General features: G+C 41.4%; 1 protein-coding gene across 1 annotated transcript in view; it reads left to right on the plus strand.

The window, feature by feature from the left end:
• Nucleotides 1-10,195, plus strand: part of LOC104320139 (plasminogen) — a 28,737-nt gene extending 18,542 nt beyond the window's left edge. Inside the window, exons 13-19 of the mRNA XM_009922209.2 lie at nt 690-783; nt 2,712-2,829; nt 3,886-3,960; nt 4,515-4,655; nt 6,812-6,918; nt 8,762-8,907; nt 9,912-10,195. Of these exons, the coding sequence (XP_009920511.2) occupies nt 690-783; nt 2,712-2,829; nt 3,886-3,960; nt 4,515-4,655; nt 6,812-6,918; nt 8,762-8,907; nt 9,912-10,070 (840 nt within the window). The 3' untranslated portion in view covers nt 10,071-10,195. The remainder of the gene's footprint in view (nt 1-689; nt 784-2,711; nt 2,830-3,885; nt 3,961-4,514; nt 4,656-6,811; nt 6,919-8,761; nt 8,908-9,911) is intronic.
• The last annotated feature ends 9,089 nt before the right edge of the window (nt 10,196-19,284 follow it).

Below are 19,284 nucleotides of genomic sequence, written 5' to 3' on the forward strand. Positions count from 1 at the left end.
GTGTCATTGAACATAGTCTTCTTCCTCCACAACCCCTCAGTAAACATTTCATGTTCAGTCTTTATAGACCAGGTTAAGCATATCTGGAAGTAATCACGTTGATAGCCCAGACCTATAATAGCGTTGAAGAGGGAAGAATGCATTTTATATTACCTAGGATGTTGGTACTTCACACACAGAGGTACACCATGGGGTTGACGCTGGCAGGCAAGCAGCACAAAAGAAATCAGCGCTTCCCTGAGTTCTGCAAACCCCAAAGCGATGCCTGTTGCTGTTTGTCACAAACTAAGCAGGCTTCTGGCAAATTCTCAGAGCTGACCTAACTTGCTGTCATTGACTTTAGGGGAAGAAGGATTAGGCCAACAACAAATGTTTTAGTTCTAAGCACTTAGTCATCCTATGTCAAACTTTTCATGAAGCCTTAAAAAGCACTAGAGCTAGGGAGACTCTTGGTGGATGAAGAAAATGACAGCAATTTTATCATATTTTTCTAATTTCACCTAATGGTTTTGAGATGCAAGAAAGAAAGACTTTTGTGATCAGAGGAAATAGAAAGCATTTAATGTCCAGTGGAAAAGTAGTTGGGGGAAATTATTCAAAGTTTTAGTTAACACTTTTTTACTTACAGACTTTGTCATTCTGTGCCTAACATTTGGAGTCTTCATTCTCTGTTTTTGTAATTATTACAGTATTGCAGGAATCCTGATGGAGATGTAAATGGTGTTTGGTGCTTCACAACAGACCCAGAAAAAAAATGGGAGTACTGTGAAATTCCACGCTGCTGTAATTATCCTTCAAGACTCTTCTGTCCTCCCTTTCTACAACTTGTTATGATAGTTACAAAATGTTTTCAATCCAACCATAAAAACCACAGTAGGCAGTAGCTTTAGATTTGAATTTAGGTCTGTATGGAAATTTGACACAATCAGGCACCTGTAACAGTCAGCCAAAGTTTTGATAACCTGACGCTAAGAATCATCAGTAAGATTTCATAGATAACAATCTGTGTGCTCTTTATTGTCAGTGAAGATAAGCACTCAGAGTTGCTAGCTGAATTTGACATATACAGTGAAGCTGTGAAGAGAGGTATTCCTTCCCTGCGCTCCTCAAACACAGGAGAGGATTTCCTTGATGTTCATGCTAGTCTTTCCATGCACTTTGTGGCAGGACTAATGCTCTGACAACCTGCTCATCCACTTTTCCTGTTAGTTGGGAGCATCAGAGATTACATCCTTTGAAACCCTTTTCATTCTCTGCTGACTTAATTTTTATTCTGATACGGATGTTAAAATAATCTCTCCCTAGATATTTTGCCTTTCTTTTGGGGTAGGGAGTGAATTTGGTCCTGGATATTTGACACAGTTTTCCTTAATTCTTTTTTTCTATTTTGAGATAGTAGGTACACTGAGCAGGTGTAGTGCTTGCTGAAAAATTCAGCAGCAAGAGATTTTACCTTTTGTGGTGCCCTGGCAGGGGACATCAATAACAGCTGTAATGTACTGGGAGCACTGCTTGGCACACCCGGCAGTCATCTCCTTTGCTTTGCTTTTCCCTTCCTTGCCTGCATTTTGACAGATTTTATTTTTTTTTTTTTAATGTATCTGGCAGGGATATGGAAAGTCTATTTCTTCTTCATCTCATGTATTATTTTTACTACAGTAACATCCAGAGGCCAGGTCCCTGCTCTGTTGGACAGTGTATAAATACAAAATAGTGAAGAGTGGTCACTCCCTCAGGAGTATGTGATATTCTTCATGTTGGCCATCTAATGTGTTCCTCTAAGCAGCAATACGTTATGATTGCACACATTAATTTTGTCAACCAGACCTAAGAGCTGCACAGGCAAAAAGAATAAGGAATGGCATAAAACCAACAAATACCACAGCTGTAAAAACCTGCTCCCTGGAACTGCTGTGGTGGAGCTTTACTTTGAGATCTGATCTCTTTTCAAAACAGACTTTGAATACTAGATTTTTAAATTAAGGTGTAGAGAAACCTTACACTCTCCTGCCTTTGATTACTTTATTAATTTTCTCATACTGCAACTAACAAATTTAACATCCATAGCATCATATGCAGCTCTGAAAAGAGTTACTTTGGTCCTTACTGAGCACTCAAGCTCAATCCATTTTAAAAACTGTAGAGAGATTCAGATTAAGAAGAAAGTAGAGTGAGCAGTGTGAGAGCAAAATTGGAATATTTTATGACAAGAAGACACTGACTCAATTTTATTTATAATCTAGGGATTGGTTTGAACTCAACCAAGGTGTAGACTGTAATGTTTTAAAGAATTTAGAAATTGTTATTATTGTCTGGGCAATAAACTTTTCCACTTTCTTTAGCTCTTTTTTCCCTTCAACTTCCCTACAGATTTTCTCTTGGGGGTGGGGCTCATGGTTTTACTTATGTTATCTGACTACATCCAAATACTTGACATAGTTAACAATTTTTTTCCAGGTAAATTAATATTTTGTCACATCAAATGTAATATATTAGCCCCAGGTTTAAATGCTCAAGGTAATGATAATATAATGGAGTCTAAAGGTTCTGGTTTTTTCTTTACCCTTAGTTTCTATTAACCAATGTAAAGAGTGAAAGCCTAAGGAAGATTAAAAAAAGTCTTATGCCTTTCTCTTTTTCATCTGATTGTACTGTGGATGGCATTACAGAACTGCTTAAAATTCTCCATTGTAGCTTTTTTTATTCTGTAGCTTCTTCTGAGCATGACTGTGGAAAAGTCCTAATGAGGAGTGAGCGAGCCTGTGAGCAATATAGCATGTGCAGCGCATCTCCAGGGTCTTGGCCTTGGCACGTCAGTCTCAGGATGAGGTACTGGTATTCCAGACTGTATCGCCGTCCGTGAGCACCAGGGTTTCACAGGGAACAGGTGTTAGAAAGAGACTGACAAGAAACAATGCATATGCTTCCGGAGACTGGCCTTGGTTTCTATATAAAATCCTTTCACATGTAAAATAAACTTTTTTTTTTTAATCATAATGTCCACAGATAGCTACTTATTGGGTCATTAATCCCAAACTCCCCACTTTCTGCTGAATCTCTAGAGGGCAAATTTGAACTGCAGACATTAAGTACACCTTTATTTACTGAAATGGGGAAGGAATAATTCCCACTGAGGATAGTGACAGTTAATTGCATTCTGCAGTGGGGGATTTAAGCCCAGGAATATACCCACCAAGCTGCAATGTGTACGAATGGATTGTGGTCATCCCTTTTCACCCAGCATCCAATCTGGTTCAAATGTAAATTGATGCTGTGACTACCCTAGCTGTGTTAGAAGCCATAGGAAGACCACCATCTCTCAGTATAAAAAAAATGATTATGCATAGCATTTCCACAGTCACAGTGAGTGTGGCTGAACAGAAGATGAAGAGGTGCTTACAGAAAGGCTAATGAAACTTTCTATAGAGCTGTTGACAGTCACCATAATAAATATTATCCCAAGAAAAGTTAAAAGTCCATAGTAAGGTTTATTTAAAGAACCAGTCCAAAGCAACCCCACAAATCAGAAGGATGTATCCTTTTATTAATTGCTAATCAGGACAAACCCATTACATCACAAGTGAAATTGTTAGGAAATGTAATTATTTTTATTAAATTCCTGAAAGCAAGAGTGCCCTGTTGCAAAAATTTCACCTGTGTTAAATTTCTTTTCATGTCTTTCATGTTCTGGAGAAAATAAAGCTTGTCCTTTGAAAATCTGCATTTGATTTCTCTTGCTATTGGCAAAGGACAAACTATGACTGGTAAAAGGTTTGAATAAGGGGCATATTGCTCGTTTGCTAATATTTCCCATTGTGCACAGCATAGATGGTGGAGAATTGACTATGCAGTCTTAAGTGAATGTGATTATCTTCTCTGTTCTAGTACCAACATGCACCATTGTGCTGGCACTCTGATACATCCACAGTGGGTCCTTACTGCTGCTCAGTGCTTGCAAGAGTGAGTATCCGCTAGAACAAGTGACAGGCATTTCCTAAATCTGTGAGAAAATCAACAGAGGAGCAAGATGTACCTAATAAGGCACTTTCTTTACCCCTTATTTCCTGTCTTCCTTGCCAGCAAGCTGATTTTTATCTTCTGCTCCTGTTTCAGTCAAACAGCAGCAGAGCACAACAGAGGTTACTTCTATCATCTGCCTTGTCTCCTACCCCAAAGCATGACAAAAATAGGTGCTAATGATGTGCTGGTGCTAATCACACTTGGAAAAACTGTGGCTAGCAGCTGACCCTTAGGGCTTTAGAAGTTGTGAACACTGCAAGAAGATGCCACATTATTTACAGCCCATGGGATTTTTCACCATCATAAAAATCAAACTTTTAAAAAAAGCCACATTTTCCTTCTCCCTGAGAATAAATGAAGGCATCTACGGTCAGGAGCAGCAGCCTGACCATCTTGTTAACTCCTATTCTCCAGGGAAATCACTGAATTTTGTAAGGGTGATATTCCTGATTACATGTATGGATGTATAACCTTGCCACTGTCATTTCTTCCAGGTCAACAGAGCCTTCTTCCTACAGGGTGTTTCTTGGGATACAGAATCTCAATGCAGCAGAGTCATCCCTGCAAATCCAAAGTGTTCAGAAAGTATTAAAGGAACCAAGTGGAGCAGACATTGCTTTGCTGAAGTTGAACAGGTACCATCTCAGTCCAAGTTTCCCACCCATAACACCTTTATTCTGAAGGCAGAAGTTGGCTTAGCCTGGAGTTGGCTCTCAGGGGTGGTTGTGAGTGATATGAGAGAGTGTGAGAGTTCCTTTGGGTATTAGCATAGGCATCTGTTCAAGGGTGAACTCTGAGCATCTCTTCTGCTGAATGACCCCATTGGCAGAACCCTTGTGAGCTTCTTACACAGTTTAGGGAAGGCAAGGACCAGTTAGGATGGGAGGGATGGTCATGGGGAATTCCCATTTGCCACCTGCTAAGAAGCAGCTCCACTGAAGCAGGGAGAGTGGAGGCAAACTAAAGAGGAGTTGTGTCTGGAGGATCTTCTGCTTGGAGGCTTTTCCTGCTCAGCTCTGAGGCCTGCGAGCAAGGAGCAAGCAGAAGGGTCCAGTTTCCCTGGCAGTGCTTCAGGACAGGCCACATGCATGTTTCATGGCCTGGCATGGCTTCAGGCCAGCAGCTCAGTAAAACCAGATCCTGCTTGTGATATAGTGAAAAATGGTGTGCGTAACTGTAATTGCCTGAAGCTCTCTTTAGTGTCTTGCTTAGATGTCTGAGCAGCCTGCTCTGAAACGTGTGCAGCTATTTCAACGTTATTTGTTCCCTTTTGGAATGCTCCTGAAACTTTTCTACTTACTCATTGGTTTCGCTCTTGTTCTTATGTTCACCACACATGGATTAAAGATCATGAAAAGCTCATGTTTGACCTGAGAGGAAATTTCTTTTTAAAAATTCACCATACAGCTTTAATGAATTTAGAACAATTTCACTTAAATGTCAAATCAGGTTCTCTGGTGCTTGATTAATCAAAATCCCACTGACTTCAGGTGAGTAGAAGGAGCTTATGCTCCACCAGTTTTACTCTCGCTAGTGCTTGGAACTGTCATTCGGTTCCTCTTTCACTGGGTGCCCTATGCACATTTGCACTGTAGATACATGCATGCTATAGCACTGTAGGCAGTTTTGCATCAGCAGCACTCACCATCTGAACACAGTCTGCATGTGAGATGCCATAAAAAGCAGGTATGGACATCATAACCCTCAGTTTCTGGCTTAGATAACTTTGCTTGTTTTCAGCTTCATTAAATTCCTTCTTTACGTTTCTCTTCAGCTTGCTTTGTGGCCCTTATTATTTCCAAAACTTCACATCACATACTTTGAAAATCATTCTGGGCCTGAAAAGAGATTATGAAGGTTCATTTTAGCCTGACTGAACATCTGGAGTTCATTCAGGTCCTTTTACTCTCTTTCACAATCAGAACTAACCTTCACAGGGTAGGTTCCTGATAGTGGCAGATCTCATTTAACAGCTTGTTCAGACATACTTTCACTGTACCAAAACTGTTTGCACTTGACTGACCCCTAGGGCGATACACCTTCCAGAAGCCACCTCATCTTTTCACATCTACATCCGAAAGTCAATAAAGGATCAGGCAGTCCAAAGCAAAGACCTCCCTATGCAATGTTTTCATCTCCAGGGCCCTATCTGCTCCATATCGAGCTTTATTCCAGTGCTGAAGCCTCCAGGCACAATGATGTAATGAGGAAGAGTTTTATTTTGGTATTGACTTTATTGAGGTGCTAGACTTAGTAATGTGCAAGATACTGCATGATGTCACCTGCAGCTATATCACCCATGTAACCAGAGGAGAAAAGAATTTTCTGCAACTTCAGCTGTATCTCCTTATTTACTCATGCATCCATCCATCCATCCATCCTTCCCTCCTCCTGTGAAGTCCCTGAAAATGTCCATGACCTCTGAGGCAGGGACGATCTGAGATAAGTCAGGCTCACACCACCTGCAAGGGTTGCTCGGGGCTGGGCTTGGGCTTGTACATGTTCCTATGCACACTGCACACCAGAGATCAGCACTCTAGCACTATGCTGCAAATACAGTCACACTGTCACTGTGCCCACAAACACATCCCAGAGACTTTCAGTTGCTGTAAGAAACCTCTTTTTTCACTGACTAGGCACCATCTTACACCCATTTACACAGTTTTAAGGCACCATCAGCTACTCCACCCTTCCCCACGCCATTTCCACGCAGAGCCTTCTGAGTATGAAGACTGAACAAGCTGATGGTAATTTTTCTAAGGATCTTTTAATTATTCTGTTTGTTTTCCAGTCCTGTAACAATTACTGACCGTGTAAAACCAGTTTGTTTGCCTGAAACCAGTCTGATGGTGGAAAGAAACGCAGTATGTTTTCTAACTGCCTGGGGAAAAACAAGAGGTAAAGCGTATTCGGTGCAGTTGAAAACTTAGGAAGGCTTTCAAATCTTATCCCCAAATATGTGCACTCATGGGACCTGAAAAACACATTTTACTTAAGATTTAACTAGATCAGAGGTCACCAAGCAACATTATTATTTTTATTTCTTTCTCTCAGAGCTTGATTTTTCCCCCTCATTGCTCACATAAACTGAATTCATTAAATAAGAGAAAAGAGAGAGGAGAATTAGACTTAAGACTTTACCGCCTTTTATCTCTGTTTATTTTGGTCTTTCTTCAGCATAGGCATACACTGTATTTGCACAAATAAAGACAATACTCAAATAATGCCCTTTCCTTTAATTTTGATCTTCAGATATACATTTTTTTTAACATCTGAATGAAGCTTGCACTTGCCTTCCTATAGTCTAAACATTACTGTCTGCATAGACTTCTGTGGGGACCTACATTCACTCTAGACTGCTAGGATATATGGGCAAGCACCAGCCTTAAGCCCTCGTATCTGAGATAAGATGGCATCCCGGGAACTGTGAAGCCTTTGAGTCAGAGCTTTCTCAGACCCAGCCACCTTTGGGGCATGGGCAAAATGAGTTCAAGCTGAAAGTTTTTAATGCCAGTAAAACCCTTACCTGAATTTTATTCACAGTCTAGCATTAAAAACTGACCGTGTGGTCTCCTGCTGCCCAGGTCTCACTCCACCTATGCTGAGGGTTGAGAATACCCAGCCCTCTTTGACCCACTTTTGCTGCAGCGGGAGGCGATTCCTTGTCCCTGTGGCTTCCTGCAGTGATGCTGGTATCTGCCCTCATTCAGTCCCAGCTCCCACGTACGCATTTTTGGCCTTGCTGAGCTACACGCAAGGGATGCCCTTCCCACCCCATTTGCCAGACAGCACCTTATTAATACTCTACCCGTAAAATGAAGCCAATGGATTCTTCTTTGTGTGTGCATCCACAGAAAAAAAACCAAAAAGACTAGAACATGTCCTTATCTCTGAGTTTCACCATAAAAATCCTCCACATAGACTGCAGTACCTTTTTCCCCTTCTTGTATCATTTAGATACAAAACTGATGCTATGAAAATAATGCTTAAGAATAATTACTCTACTATTAGTGTAACTCATCAGCATTATCAAGAAATACTTTTCTCCAGCATAGACAGTATTTACTGGGTTTCCTCACACCTTTTTTCCCTTTCTTACCTTGCATTTTTTTCTTTATTGTTCAGCTTGCCACACGGTGGCAGCTGCTTCCTATGTGCTAGTGATCACAGCCACAAAAAATGGAACAGGCTAGATTTCTTCTGGCAGTGCATTAGGATGGAAAACTCAACAGACCATTGTTGCATTTAGGCAGCAGGAAAGAGGGTCCTGCCACGTCATGCAACTAGTTCATGAAATCAGCAGGGGAGGGAGAGCAAAGCCAGAGCCCCACATCTAAATAAAATGTGTTTTGGGAAAATTCAGCCCTGACTTCAGAAAAATCCTCCTTGAAAGAGTTCAAATTAATGTAAAGTAAATCCAGGCTAACATTTTCCCTCCTGAAACAAGCCATTGCTACTGCGCTGTGATAAATGCCTACAAACCGATACAACATCTCAGAATACTACGCATCTGTTTTTATTTATTTAGTAACACTTTGCAAGAAGAATAACCCCTGCTTGTTGAGGGTAGATATGTTCCAAGCACAAAAAAGTTGAAAGATTTAATAAGGTCCTTCAAGGAGCTCAGGGACCATAGTAGAGCTGGGGACGGATCCCAGTCCTTTCATTACTGAGGCTTCACTGGATCACAATGCCCAGGCTACCATTTATAACTGTTATATTTTCTTGGTTGTTCATGAAGGTACCGATACAGACAACAGATTAAAAGATGTTGAATTCCCCGTGCTTGAAAATAGAATATGTAATCGCCCTGAATTTCTGAATGGAAGTGTCAAAAATCATGAATTTTGTGGTGGATTCACTTTTGGAAGCATAGATAACTGCGAGGTAAGAATAATTTCGCTTTGAGTGTAAGCAGGTCAAATGACAATTTGTACTTTCAAGGCTCATAAATAGCTTCAGCGACTCAAGGCTTCTGCATGAAGCATAAGAACTGAGGCATACGTACCATTTTTTCTTCACTCACACAGCCAGCCAGAATAGCAGGGAAATTGTGTAGGGTAATTTTGCCTTCTTTTCAGAACTGCGTGCTGACATATCCTACTCATAGTAGCCTAGGGTGGTGAATACCCCACCTCACCTGAAATAAAGCCTGTAATACGCTACCTAGACTTCCCTTTGATCCTAGAGACAGAGGCGAAACTAGTGACTGTTTCTGGTTTAGTCTGGAGTTGTACCACATCTTTATTTAATCCCTTGATTAAATAAAGCTGGAAGTGCTTCCAGTTTTCTAATTTTCACAAGTATAAGAAAAGACTTTTAAAATGTAGGTTTCTTAATGGAGGTTATCGTGTTGGGAGCTTTTCAATAAAAAGCTGGTAGCTACTTGGTGACAGACTCAGATAGCAAATACTGGTCTGTTTGAGCAGGTGTTCAAGACTGCTGGTGCAAATGATAACTCTGATAGTGCAGACAGTGCATTCATTGAGAGGCTCACAAATCATTGGACATAGGTATTCATGCCTGGATTTTAAGGAACAGCATTAGAACAATTAAATTCATTTTTTCCAGGATCAAGTAGGTCAGAGGATGTAGAAAATTAAGAAACATTTTTTTATGTGTGTGTGTAACTGGGATCAGTGATCTGAGGATGTTCCCACATCCATGATTGGTAGATCTTCAGACCAGGGGAATGGCCTGGATGCTTAGAAGCAACTTTTTCTTTTTTTCCATTTTTTTTACTCCAGCAGGTCTAATAAAACACTCTCTCTGCATCCCTTGCCTTAGTCCTATTTTGAGGCCTTCAGAGCTACCACAATATTATTCCTGCCAGTATTTTGATGTTCGCATGTCTGGTGTCTCCATCACTTATTCTCTCTTCTCCTCCCTAGGCTGAAGTTGGAGGACCTCTGGTCTGCAAAGATAAGGACAGATTTGTCCAATATGGAGTCACCTCTTGGGGACTGGACTGTACCCAGCCATCAAAGCCTGTTTTTGTCCAAATTCCTAGTTTTGTTTCTTGGATCAAGAATGCAATGGTTGCCCACTGAGTCTGGATGCAGGCTACTTTTTCTGGAAAGCAGTCCCAGTATCAGAAACAGCATTCCAAGTATGGTTTTAAAATTGTAATAATTCATAAGAATATTAAATAAATATCATTACTGGCTGAGCAGAAGTAGTTACTGCAAAGAAATAGCCAAGCTGACCAATTATTACTGTCTGTCAGTGTGTCTGTGTTGTGCCTGGTTAAGTCAACCGTGTTGCATGTGGCACCAGCTGTAAGGTTCCTAATTCACCTCTTTCTTTTGAGACATGCTCCAACTCAAGAAATTGGCTTTCTCTTCATGAAGACACCTGCTTTTCTCCTCTCTACGTGCAAGCAGCTGGCCTGTCTCTGTGTACAAGGTCTTCCTTGTGCAAGAAACTTTATCCCAAATCAGGCCTGTCCCTGTACCCATCACTGGCATCTGCTCCAGGAATAAGAAAGTAGCAACCAAACCTAGCCACTGCCTTGTGTAAGAAAAGGCCAAGCTAGACTGTGCCTGTGCTGCCAGGAGCTGGATGAAGGCCTGGTGGGATTGCTTCTTGTTGGGGCTAATTCCCCCCAGTCAAGCAGCGCTTTGTGCTGTGCTATGCAATCATCTAACTTTCCTATGTTAGATGTTTGCATGGAAAAAACAACTATCCACTCCAGCAGGCAGAGCAGTGTGTTAGATGGCATATGATACAGTTAACATGTTTGTGAGGCACTTGCACAGAAATCTGCTCTCACTTGTGATACCAATAGTTCAGCCCTGACGTAGAGTTCAGGAATTAAAATAAACTGTTCTTTCTGTTTATTTCCAGAAGAGGCAAGGATGTCTCAGAGGGCTGGAGAAGTGAAGCTGGGTGCCGGGGTGCCAGTGCTTGCCTTATCAGGCTTGGTAGCTGGTGCTTCTGTGTGCTCTGTGGCAGGGAGGTGGAGAAAGAAAGGGCCCCCCCAGGTTAGTCAAGCCTCCCAGAGCCACAGAACCTGGCCTGGCTGCCACCCAGAGCAATGGAAAAGGACTGCCACTGAAGCTGTCAGGAAAGGCTGGGTTAGAGAAAGGCTCTTCGAGCAGTACGGCAGTGACCAAAGGAAATTGTTGAGTGGGACATGTTCCAGCAGCAGCAGAAATCAACAGAAACCCACCTGTCCCGTTGACTTCCCGTCAGTTACCAAAGCTAATTCCAGAATTTTCAGCTGTTGTTCCAATCTTCTGCGTATCACTTAAAAACATATCACTTCCAAACAGTATGTGCCTTGACCTAATAGCAGAAGAAATGTATGCCTCCTATGGACCTGTAAACTGAAGAAGGATTTCTGTATTTTTTTAGTCTTCCATTTGTAAGCCTGCTTTAAAATATATTGTAAATCTAAATCTAGTATTGAGGTACTTTATTATTGCTGTAAAGAACTCTACAGAGATCAGGCTCTATAAACTCATTTTTGGATTTTTAAAAAAGCTAGAGTCAAAAAAAATATATACATTTGTAGACTTTATACTCGCTCCTTGATCTTCTACATCAATTCTTTATGGTTTCCATTATGACCCACTCATCAATTTCCTTTGTTCATCAGGATACTGGTTGAATAGCTGTTCTTTAACCCAGTCTTTCTTAACAGCATCTTTTTCTTGGATTCCTTCCTGATCCTGAACGTTGTTCCCCTCTCCAAGCTTCTGCTCTCCTTCCATCCAGCCTGTCCTTGGTTGTGTGCCCCCATTGCAGCCATAAGAACAGTCCACCTTTTTAAAGGACGTGGCCCTTAGTGTGGAGTTTCTCACACTATCACAGACCTCTGTGCTCTGACCCAGAGGATCCGGAGATGGTGGTGGCTCTCTTCCACTTTTTCTTGTGCAAACAGCTGAACACGTAACAGGCTGTTATAGGCAAGCATGTTTCAGCCATCAACGACTTCTGCAGCCTGTTGTTACCTTTCTCCTCACTTAATCAACATGTGAGACAGGGTTGGGGAAAAACCTGAAGTGTGAACCCAGAAACAGCTCCTTTTGCTCTGTCACCAATATAATACACTCTCTAGTTGCACAAGTTTTCTGTTCAAGTATAGTACTCAGTGCGTCTCTCCATAGTTCTCCTGTGGTAATACAGCCCCAAAGGCTTTTCTTGAGCTGTATGCTCAGTAAACTTGGATACTTTCAGAACCTGTTGAGAGCAGTATCTGGAGCACATGAAAGGCTTGCTGCCATCTGGCACTTGCTTTCTATTCCCCATGTACTGTTTTTGTAAGTTCTGCCAGTAGTGTTGTTCCTTCAAAAAACTGGCACAAGTTCTCGGTAATAACTAGCCAGACCCAGAAATTGTTTCTGTTTCTCTTGGTGCCTGTAAGCCATTCCTCAGTTCTTACAGGCATTGCCTAATGGAAATTTCAGATATTTGATACCATCTTTTGCTAGTTGACACTGAACTGTGCCTGCTGGGGGTCTGCCAGCCTAGGCGATACCGTTGCCTGCAGAGATTTTGTAAAGTCTGCCTATAATTCACAGGTCGCAGTAGCAGACGTGTGCAGCTGCATATTCCTCATGGAACCCAACAACCCCACACATTTGTCACTGAAATGCTGCTGCTGTTTTATGTAAACCAAAGGCTATTCTTCTTGATTTCAAGGTTTTAAAAAGGCCTTTCTCCCTGGATGCTTCTGCCAGAGTACATCTCAATACTATTTGGTTAGATTTGGGGTGACCATCAGCGTAGCTCTCCCTGGACACTCTTATAAATACGACAGTTTGCGTGTCACACTGCATCACAGTGGGAAATCGGGTTTCTTTTCCAGAAATCCATGTGATTCATTAGCAGTCCATCCTCTTGCTACAGGATGTTTTCAGGGGCTGAAGACTCTCTTTGGCCTTCACTTTACAATATTTTCTGAATCTTCTTTGACTTGGTTCCACAGTTATTTGAGTCTTTTCTGGGTGTCATTTTATGACTTGTGTTGGGGTTTTTTTTAGCTTTTATGAAATACAGTCTGGAAATCCTGCATTATTTTCACCAGCTGACAAAATGACTGCGGTTTTAGCTGTTCTCTTGCAGCATGGGAATTCTTGATTTACTGTCAGTCATCTGTCCTGGTTTTGCCTCATAGTGACAAACTACTTCTGGCAAGGTTTCTTGCATTTTCCAGTCTTTTGGTGTGTCTAAATAATAAATCTATTTTTATATTTACAGTGCAACTCATTATTACTAGGACTGTGTCAATACATTGTCATAGAAGTTAGGAACTTGGACCCTGCTTCTGGTAATAACACCAGCACTTTTGTCATTGGATGGCACCCGGCATCCTTGGCACACAGGTACCATCCCCTTCATTTTATCCGTGCTTCTTGGGTCTGCTTTGGAGCACTGTATGTTCTTACTCTGTCACACTTGCAAATGTACCTCTGGATTTTTTTTCTTTTCCTGTACCTTAAGCCCTAGACAACTGCAGCACTTCAAACCTTTCTGAGTGCTAGGAGTACATTTTCTTCAAGAAGCTATCTTATACGAGATGTTACAAGACTAACTGGGCAGTTTGTAATGAGGGAAGGTGTTGCAGACTTTGAAAACAAGTTTGGAAAAAAGGTATGAAGATAACTCCAGTTGCTCACACCATCATCTGTTTAAGTTTTCACACCACTTTCATCCACCTTCCACCTCATTGTTTGTGATGAATCTTATGTATCTGCACTTTCTTTGGCAAAAATAGAACATGATATGCTACAGTCTTTTGGACACATGGCATATGTAAATGGCGTATCTTTCAGAAATTTACTTTGAGTTAAAATATAATAGGAGCAAATGATAAAGCTGATCAGCAAATTTTCCATGATTTCTAGTGCACAATTTCCGGATCTTAGCTCAGGAGTTTACATGAGAGTCAAGGAAAAAAAAAAAACCAGAACAACTTTTCCAATGCTGCCTCCAGCAAATGCAAGATGTGGAATCTAATGGCAATGTCTTTTTTGCATAGGGGCATAAAAATGATTAAAAAATAAAGTATTTTTATACATCTATTAAACTGGAACCATCATAAACACTTTTATAAACTGCTTGTAAACAAAGAAGCTGTTATTGTATGTTACACACACACATAAACCACACATAACATACACACTCAGACAGGCATGTGCGTGCGCGCACACACACAATGTGCCAAAATATTATACTAAATCTGAAGGTGATATTCTCATCTCACTGACATATTGTTGAAAATCTCATTGACTGATGTGGCTTGAACTGATCCCATTCGACACAGCTTTGAATGGAATAGAACAACATCATTTGCTGCCTTGCCCTTTTAGCATTTCATTTCAGTAAGACTAAACTGGTTAGAACATCCTTCCTTTATGCAAGTTAATGAGTCAAGAACAACCACCGAGATAAACCTACATAAAAGTGACAAGTAGAAACCGCACTGGCAATTTCAATATATACATTGTGTGGAAAGTGGAGGTTGCTTGTCAGTCTCTTCTGAAACTGTCATAGAAGCAATAACACTCACCCTATTTCAGCAACATTTCCAGACAGCCAATTTTATCACTAGCTGGAGCCATCAGTAAACAGTACACTGCTGCAGGGATCATTCTATATAACTGTGTAAGTTTGTAGAAAAATACCAGAACAGTACCTTACAAATCGCAGGCATTTGCTGGGGTCTTTGGAAGCACTTGGGCAATTGTTGGGTGAAATCAAAATTTCTCCATGGGTTCTCTCCTCTGCTTTTCTAACCAGAAGTGGAATAGTGGTTATGCTTCTTTTCTTCATTTTCTCTTCTACATTCTGCTGCCAAATAGCCCTCACCCTCATCCAAGGACTTCCTAGTAACTCCAAACATTTTGAACGGAGTGGTCAAAGGGTTAAGCTGCACCATTATGTGTGAGAGGAAGGACTGATAAGAGTTCAACAACCCTCCATCTGCATGGGCTCAAGAACAGCAGTCACAGCTGAGTCCTCTGATTTGGGACAGGGAAAGCAAGAACTACTTGCCTGCTAAACCCAAAAAAGTGTAGCCATGACCTGCCAGGCATTAGTCTTTGAGGAACCTGAGTGCAAAAGATACTGACTTTCTTATAGATTCTTCCAAGAAGAAAACAGAATTAAAAAGAAAAATAGACACACAGGTTGAATTTCAGGCCCTATTATATGCTCTTCTCTGTTTCTGTTGTGCAGCCCCACACGTAGCACTCGCAGGCAGGGTGGCAATTGCAGTACACTAGGAGAAAAACAAAATCAAGAAAGGAGAGGGTTGTGTGCAGGGCACGTGCTCCAACTAACAGAAACGTGGAGTAGGCTACAGCATATCACCACAGTGGTTTTGCTGAATCATTTCCCAAAGCAGTGCTAGTGCTGGGCATTACATGCTGGGACACTCAAGCAGGACTCAAAGCTGCCCACTGGACCTGCTCTACTGTATGCCATCCTTTAGCTTAGCTATGGTTTCCCCAATGTTCCCTATCTAGAAAATGGAGAGTGCTTTTGCCCTCCTACCTAGCAGCGTCATGATGAAGTTGTCCCTTGTGCACAAAGAATTCTAGAGCTCTGCATGCTAAATGCTCAACTGGGCTCTAAGTATTTACAGCTGAATTCACTCTTCAGTTGCTTACTTTTAAGGTGGGGAAAGGACTACATTTTCTCTGCTGCTGTCAGATTCTCTATAGCATAATGCTCTTCACAGCTCTGTTAAAGGCAATTGCAGGGTCTCTGTTTTTTCCAGATATTTTTTCAGCAGCACAGAAACCCCAGTAATTAATTCTTTAGATCACTCTACTATAAAGATGACACTCAGTTTGCTCACTTCCTAACCTCTCTGCTTCTCATATGTCTGTCTGACTTATTCTGCTGGTTTCTTACATTTGGCAGCAGCCAGAACAAATGAACATCTCAAAGACTAGAACTTTTACAACTGGAAAAACATCCTCTCTGTGTTTCCTTACTGTCACCGTCACCTTCTTTTCCTTGGATACATTAGCATCTACGGCCAGAAATTGCAGAGATGAGCTTATGCACCAGGTCTTCTGCCCTCTGTGTTCCTTCATGTGTAGAGCAAGGACAGAATTTATTTTTAACTTGGCTATCTTTTTCCTTCCTGAACCCCTTCCCACCTTACCTGCAGCAACCTCTGCCATTAGAAGCCTTCCACATTAACCGTCTGGGGTTGCTGCCCAAAGCGCTCTCTGGCTCTGTGAATCAGGGCTATGTAAGTCTCACTTTTGTCACTCGTTCTGCTTGTCTTTGAAAAGAAAGTAAAAATACCTTCCTTATTTCCCAGCTACCCATGCATCTATGCCATAGCATTACCCTTTGGAGCTCCTACATGATCTCCTTTGGTTCACACTCACCCCAGTCTTGCAGCTGTGCCCTTCCTTAGAGCTGCCTTTTGAGATTTCCCCTTTCAAGCAACTGAATCTTGCCTTTGATCCTTTCTCCTCTTAGCAAATAACTGATATCGAAGTGGCTGTTTTCTGACTTTTTCTGATTCTGAAATTTAGGGAAATTATATTTATGTGAATTTATTCAATAAGATGTGACCTGTGTTCTGACATTGTTTGCAATTTCTTTTGCAGGGTATTTTTCTGAGCTTACAGTAAATGCAATTTCAAGGGTCAACTTCTATTTAAAAAGCCTCCTACTGTTGTTTATATTTTAACCACTGTGCTAACTAATGTACCCTGACTCTGAAATAAGGTCTGATAAACTTCCACCTATGGTAGGCCTCACAGTGGTCAAATAAATGAGAACAAACACCACAAGACCAGAACTGGGGAAAGATTTAGACACTGTGTGGAACTATGAGGGAAAAGAGGAAAGAAGGAAAGGCACAAAAGGAGACAGGTAAATCAACAGTTTACAAGACATCCTTGCAAACACAATGCCTTGAGAGGTCACATCCTTGTCACAAGACAGCAGTGAGGAGTGCCAGTCTGGTAGATGAAAGACACTTCTGTTTTGACATTTTCTTGTGGAGAACTTATAGAATGAGCATTTCTGTACCAGGATCAATTGCTGACAATATCCCCAAGTCCAGTTTTCCAGGATCACATCCATTAAGACAGAGATTAATAATATTTCTCCAAATCTGCATTGTCATCTTTGAAAGAAATGGCAATACAAGTTTTCTTTCCTTTCCTCAGGAGCATTCACACTGATGTAGGTGCATTTTAACCAGGTTCAAGGCAATGAGACTCAGAGAAGAACCAGACCCAAGCCTAAAAGTGACAACCGCTATAGACCTGAAGGAGTATATGTGGACCTTTAACATGAGGAAAGCTTGCAAGAGAGCGCTTGCTTACATATGCATGCAGATGTTCCCAAACTATCCTCGACACATATTAACACACCTTTGGCAACCACAATTAGCTCCTTTGGTTTTGAAAACCTGTAGGAAAAGCTGATCTGATTAAAATCTCTAAAGTGTTGTGCTTATTAGAATTTTACAAACTCAATTAAAACTCAAAGCTTTTCAAACCTCTCCCGTTTAGGAGAAACAGCTACATATCACCCACATATGCAGCTTTTTTCTTACACTTTAACCACCAGATGTGTACCATAATGCAGTAACCCAGCAAATACCTCAGTGGAAATGGGGGATACAGAATGATGGAGAAGGTGCCAAAGGTGCTGGGGAGGGCAGGGCTGTGCAGAAAACAAATTTTGCATTGAAGGAAGGAAAAAACCCACTATCTGATAATATCTGATGGGAAGGAGGCATGGGGATTGACGAGCAGATGCTGGCTGTGGCTGGGGACATGACAGTGGCCAGGGAGTCAGGAGGGGTGGAGCAGGAGAGAGGGAACCCAGGATCCGGAGTGAGAATTGAAAATGGGGTTAAGATTGTTAAAAATATGTACGGCTAAACCAGACTTAAGTAGCTCTCAAAAGCCTGCTTGCTAGTGAAGCCTACTCTGTGTTCTGCTCCTTCATTTTATCCTTCCTTCCCAATGAGTAATTGTTCCTCAAACCTGATAAACCCAATCCCACATATAACTGTGCAGTATCCAACCCCTTCTCTCTGTCACCCTCCAAGTGTTTCCCTGAGCTGAGTCCACGTCCCACCAGCTCCCTTCTTGGGCCCATCTGCTTTGTGTTAATGGTCTCCCAAGCCTCTACAGATATCCCACGCTTTGCTGTTGTTCACAAGCTGCATTAAAACGGCTTCAGGCACAGAAGACAACCAGATAACACGGTATTACAGCACCCTACAGGAGAAACATAGCACAGGACTACAAGCAGGGTCAGGTCCAGTTTTTCACATAACCTGTAAAATAACAGCTAATCTGGTTCCCATACTAGAATGCCTCTTTTGCGTATTTATTCCTGCACCCCTAGCTTTATCGCAAGCCCTCAGTACAACGTGATTTCTACTTAAAGTAAGCGGGACAACAAAGAAGTGGATAGGCTCACTAGTTTTTAGAAGGAATTTAAGATTCTGTGCACTTTTTGCCTTCAATTGCAGAAGACTGAACTGCGTGACCCAGCGCGCCCATTCAAGCCTGTTTTTCTTCATCCAGTATTCAGCCCCTTCCTGCCTCTGGTGAGTCACTAGCACATTTGATTCAACAAGTTGTTTTGAAGCAACACCAGTGACCTAACATGCAAGAGAAGCCATGAAATGGTGCTGCAGTGCAACTTTTCCAAGGCAAAGGCCACTTGGGAAATGTAGAGTGAGACGATGTTGAAATCAGGATAACACATGGATGAGCAAAGTCTGACACCCTCACAGGATGAGTTTATGCATGCTGTGTGAGGTTAAATGTCTTCTAAGGAAAAACACTAAATAGCTATCTGTGGGACTTAAACCTAAAGTTATGCTATTGAACTAAAATGAACTCTAAGTCTTACTCCCATACAGAAGAAAAAAAGAAAAGCCTAGGTCAATGAAACATAGGAGAGAAGGAATTCTTTAATAAAAAAGTAAAACTAAACTATTTTACAGAGTTAATATTATCTGGACCTGATAATTGTGCTTACTCTGACATTAAAGGGAAGTTGGTCCTTATAAATCAATACAGATATGCATGGCTGAAATTACCGTTGAGACTCTAGTCTCAGGAGGAATTCATATTCTGCCTGGACACACAATTTCCCATGCTTTCCAGCAACATTATTCCTACCCATTCTCTAGCAAAGAAAGACCTAACCATTTGAGAACAAAACATGCCCCACAAAACAAGAGAGTGCCTTCACATTTCCCAGCATCCAGTGCAAGTGATTGAGTCTGATTTGGTAATCCATCCAATTCAAGGTTGTTTG

Source organism: Haliaeetus albicilla, chromosome 7 (assembly GCF_947461875.1).
Source record: "Haliaeetus albicilla chromosome 7, bHalAlb1.1, whole genome shotgun sequence".
Taxonomy (NCBI): domain Eukaryota; kingdom Metazoa; phylum Chordata; class Aves; order Accipitriformes; family Accipitridae; genus Haliaeetus; species Haliaeetus albicilla.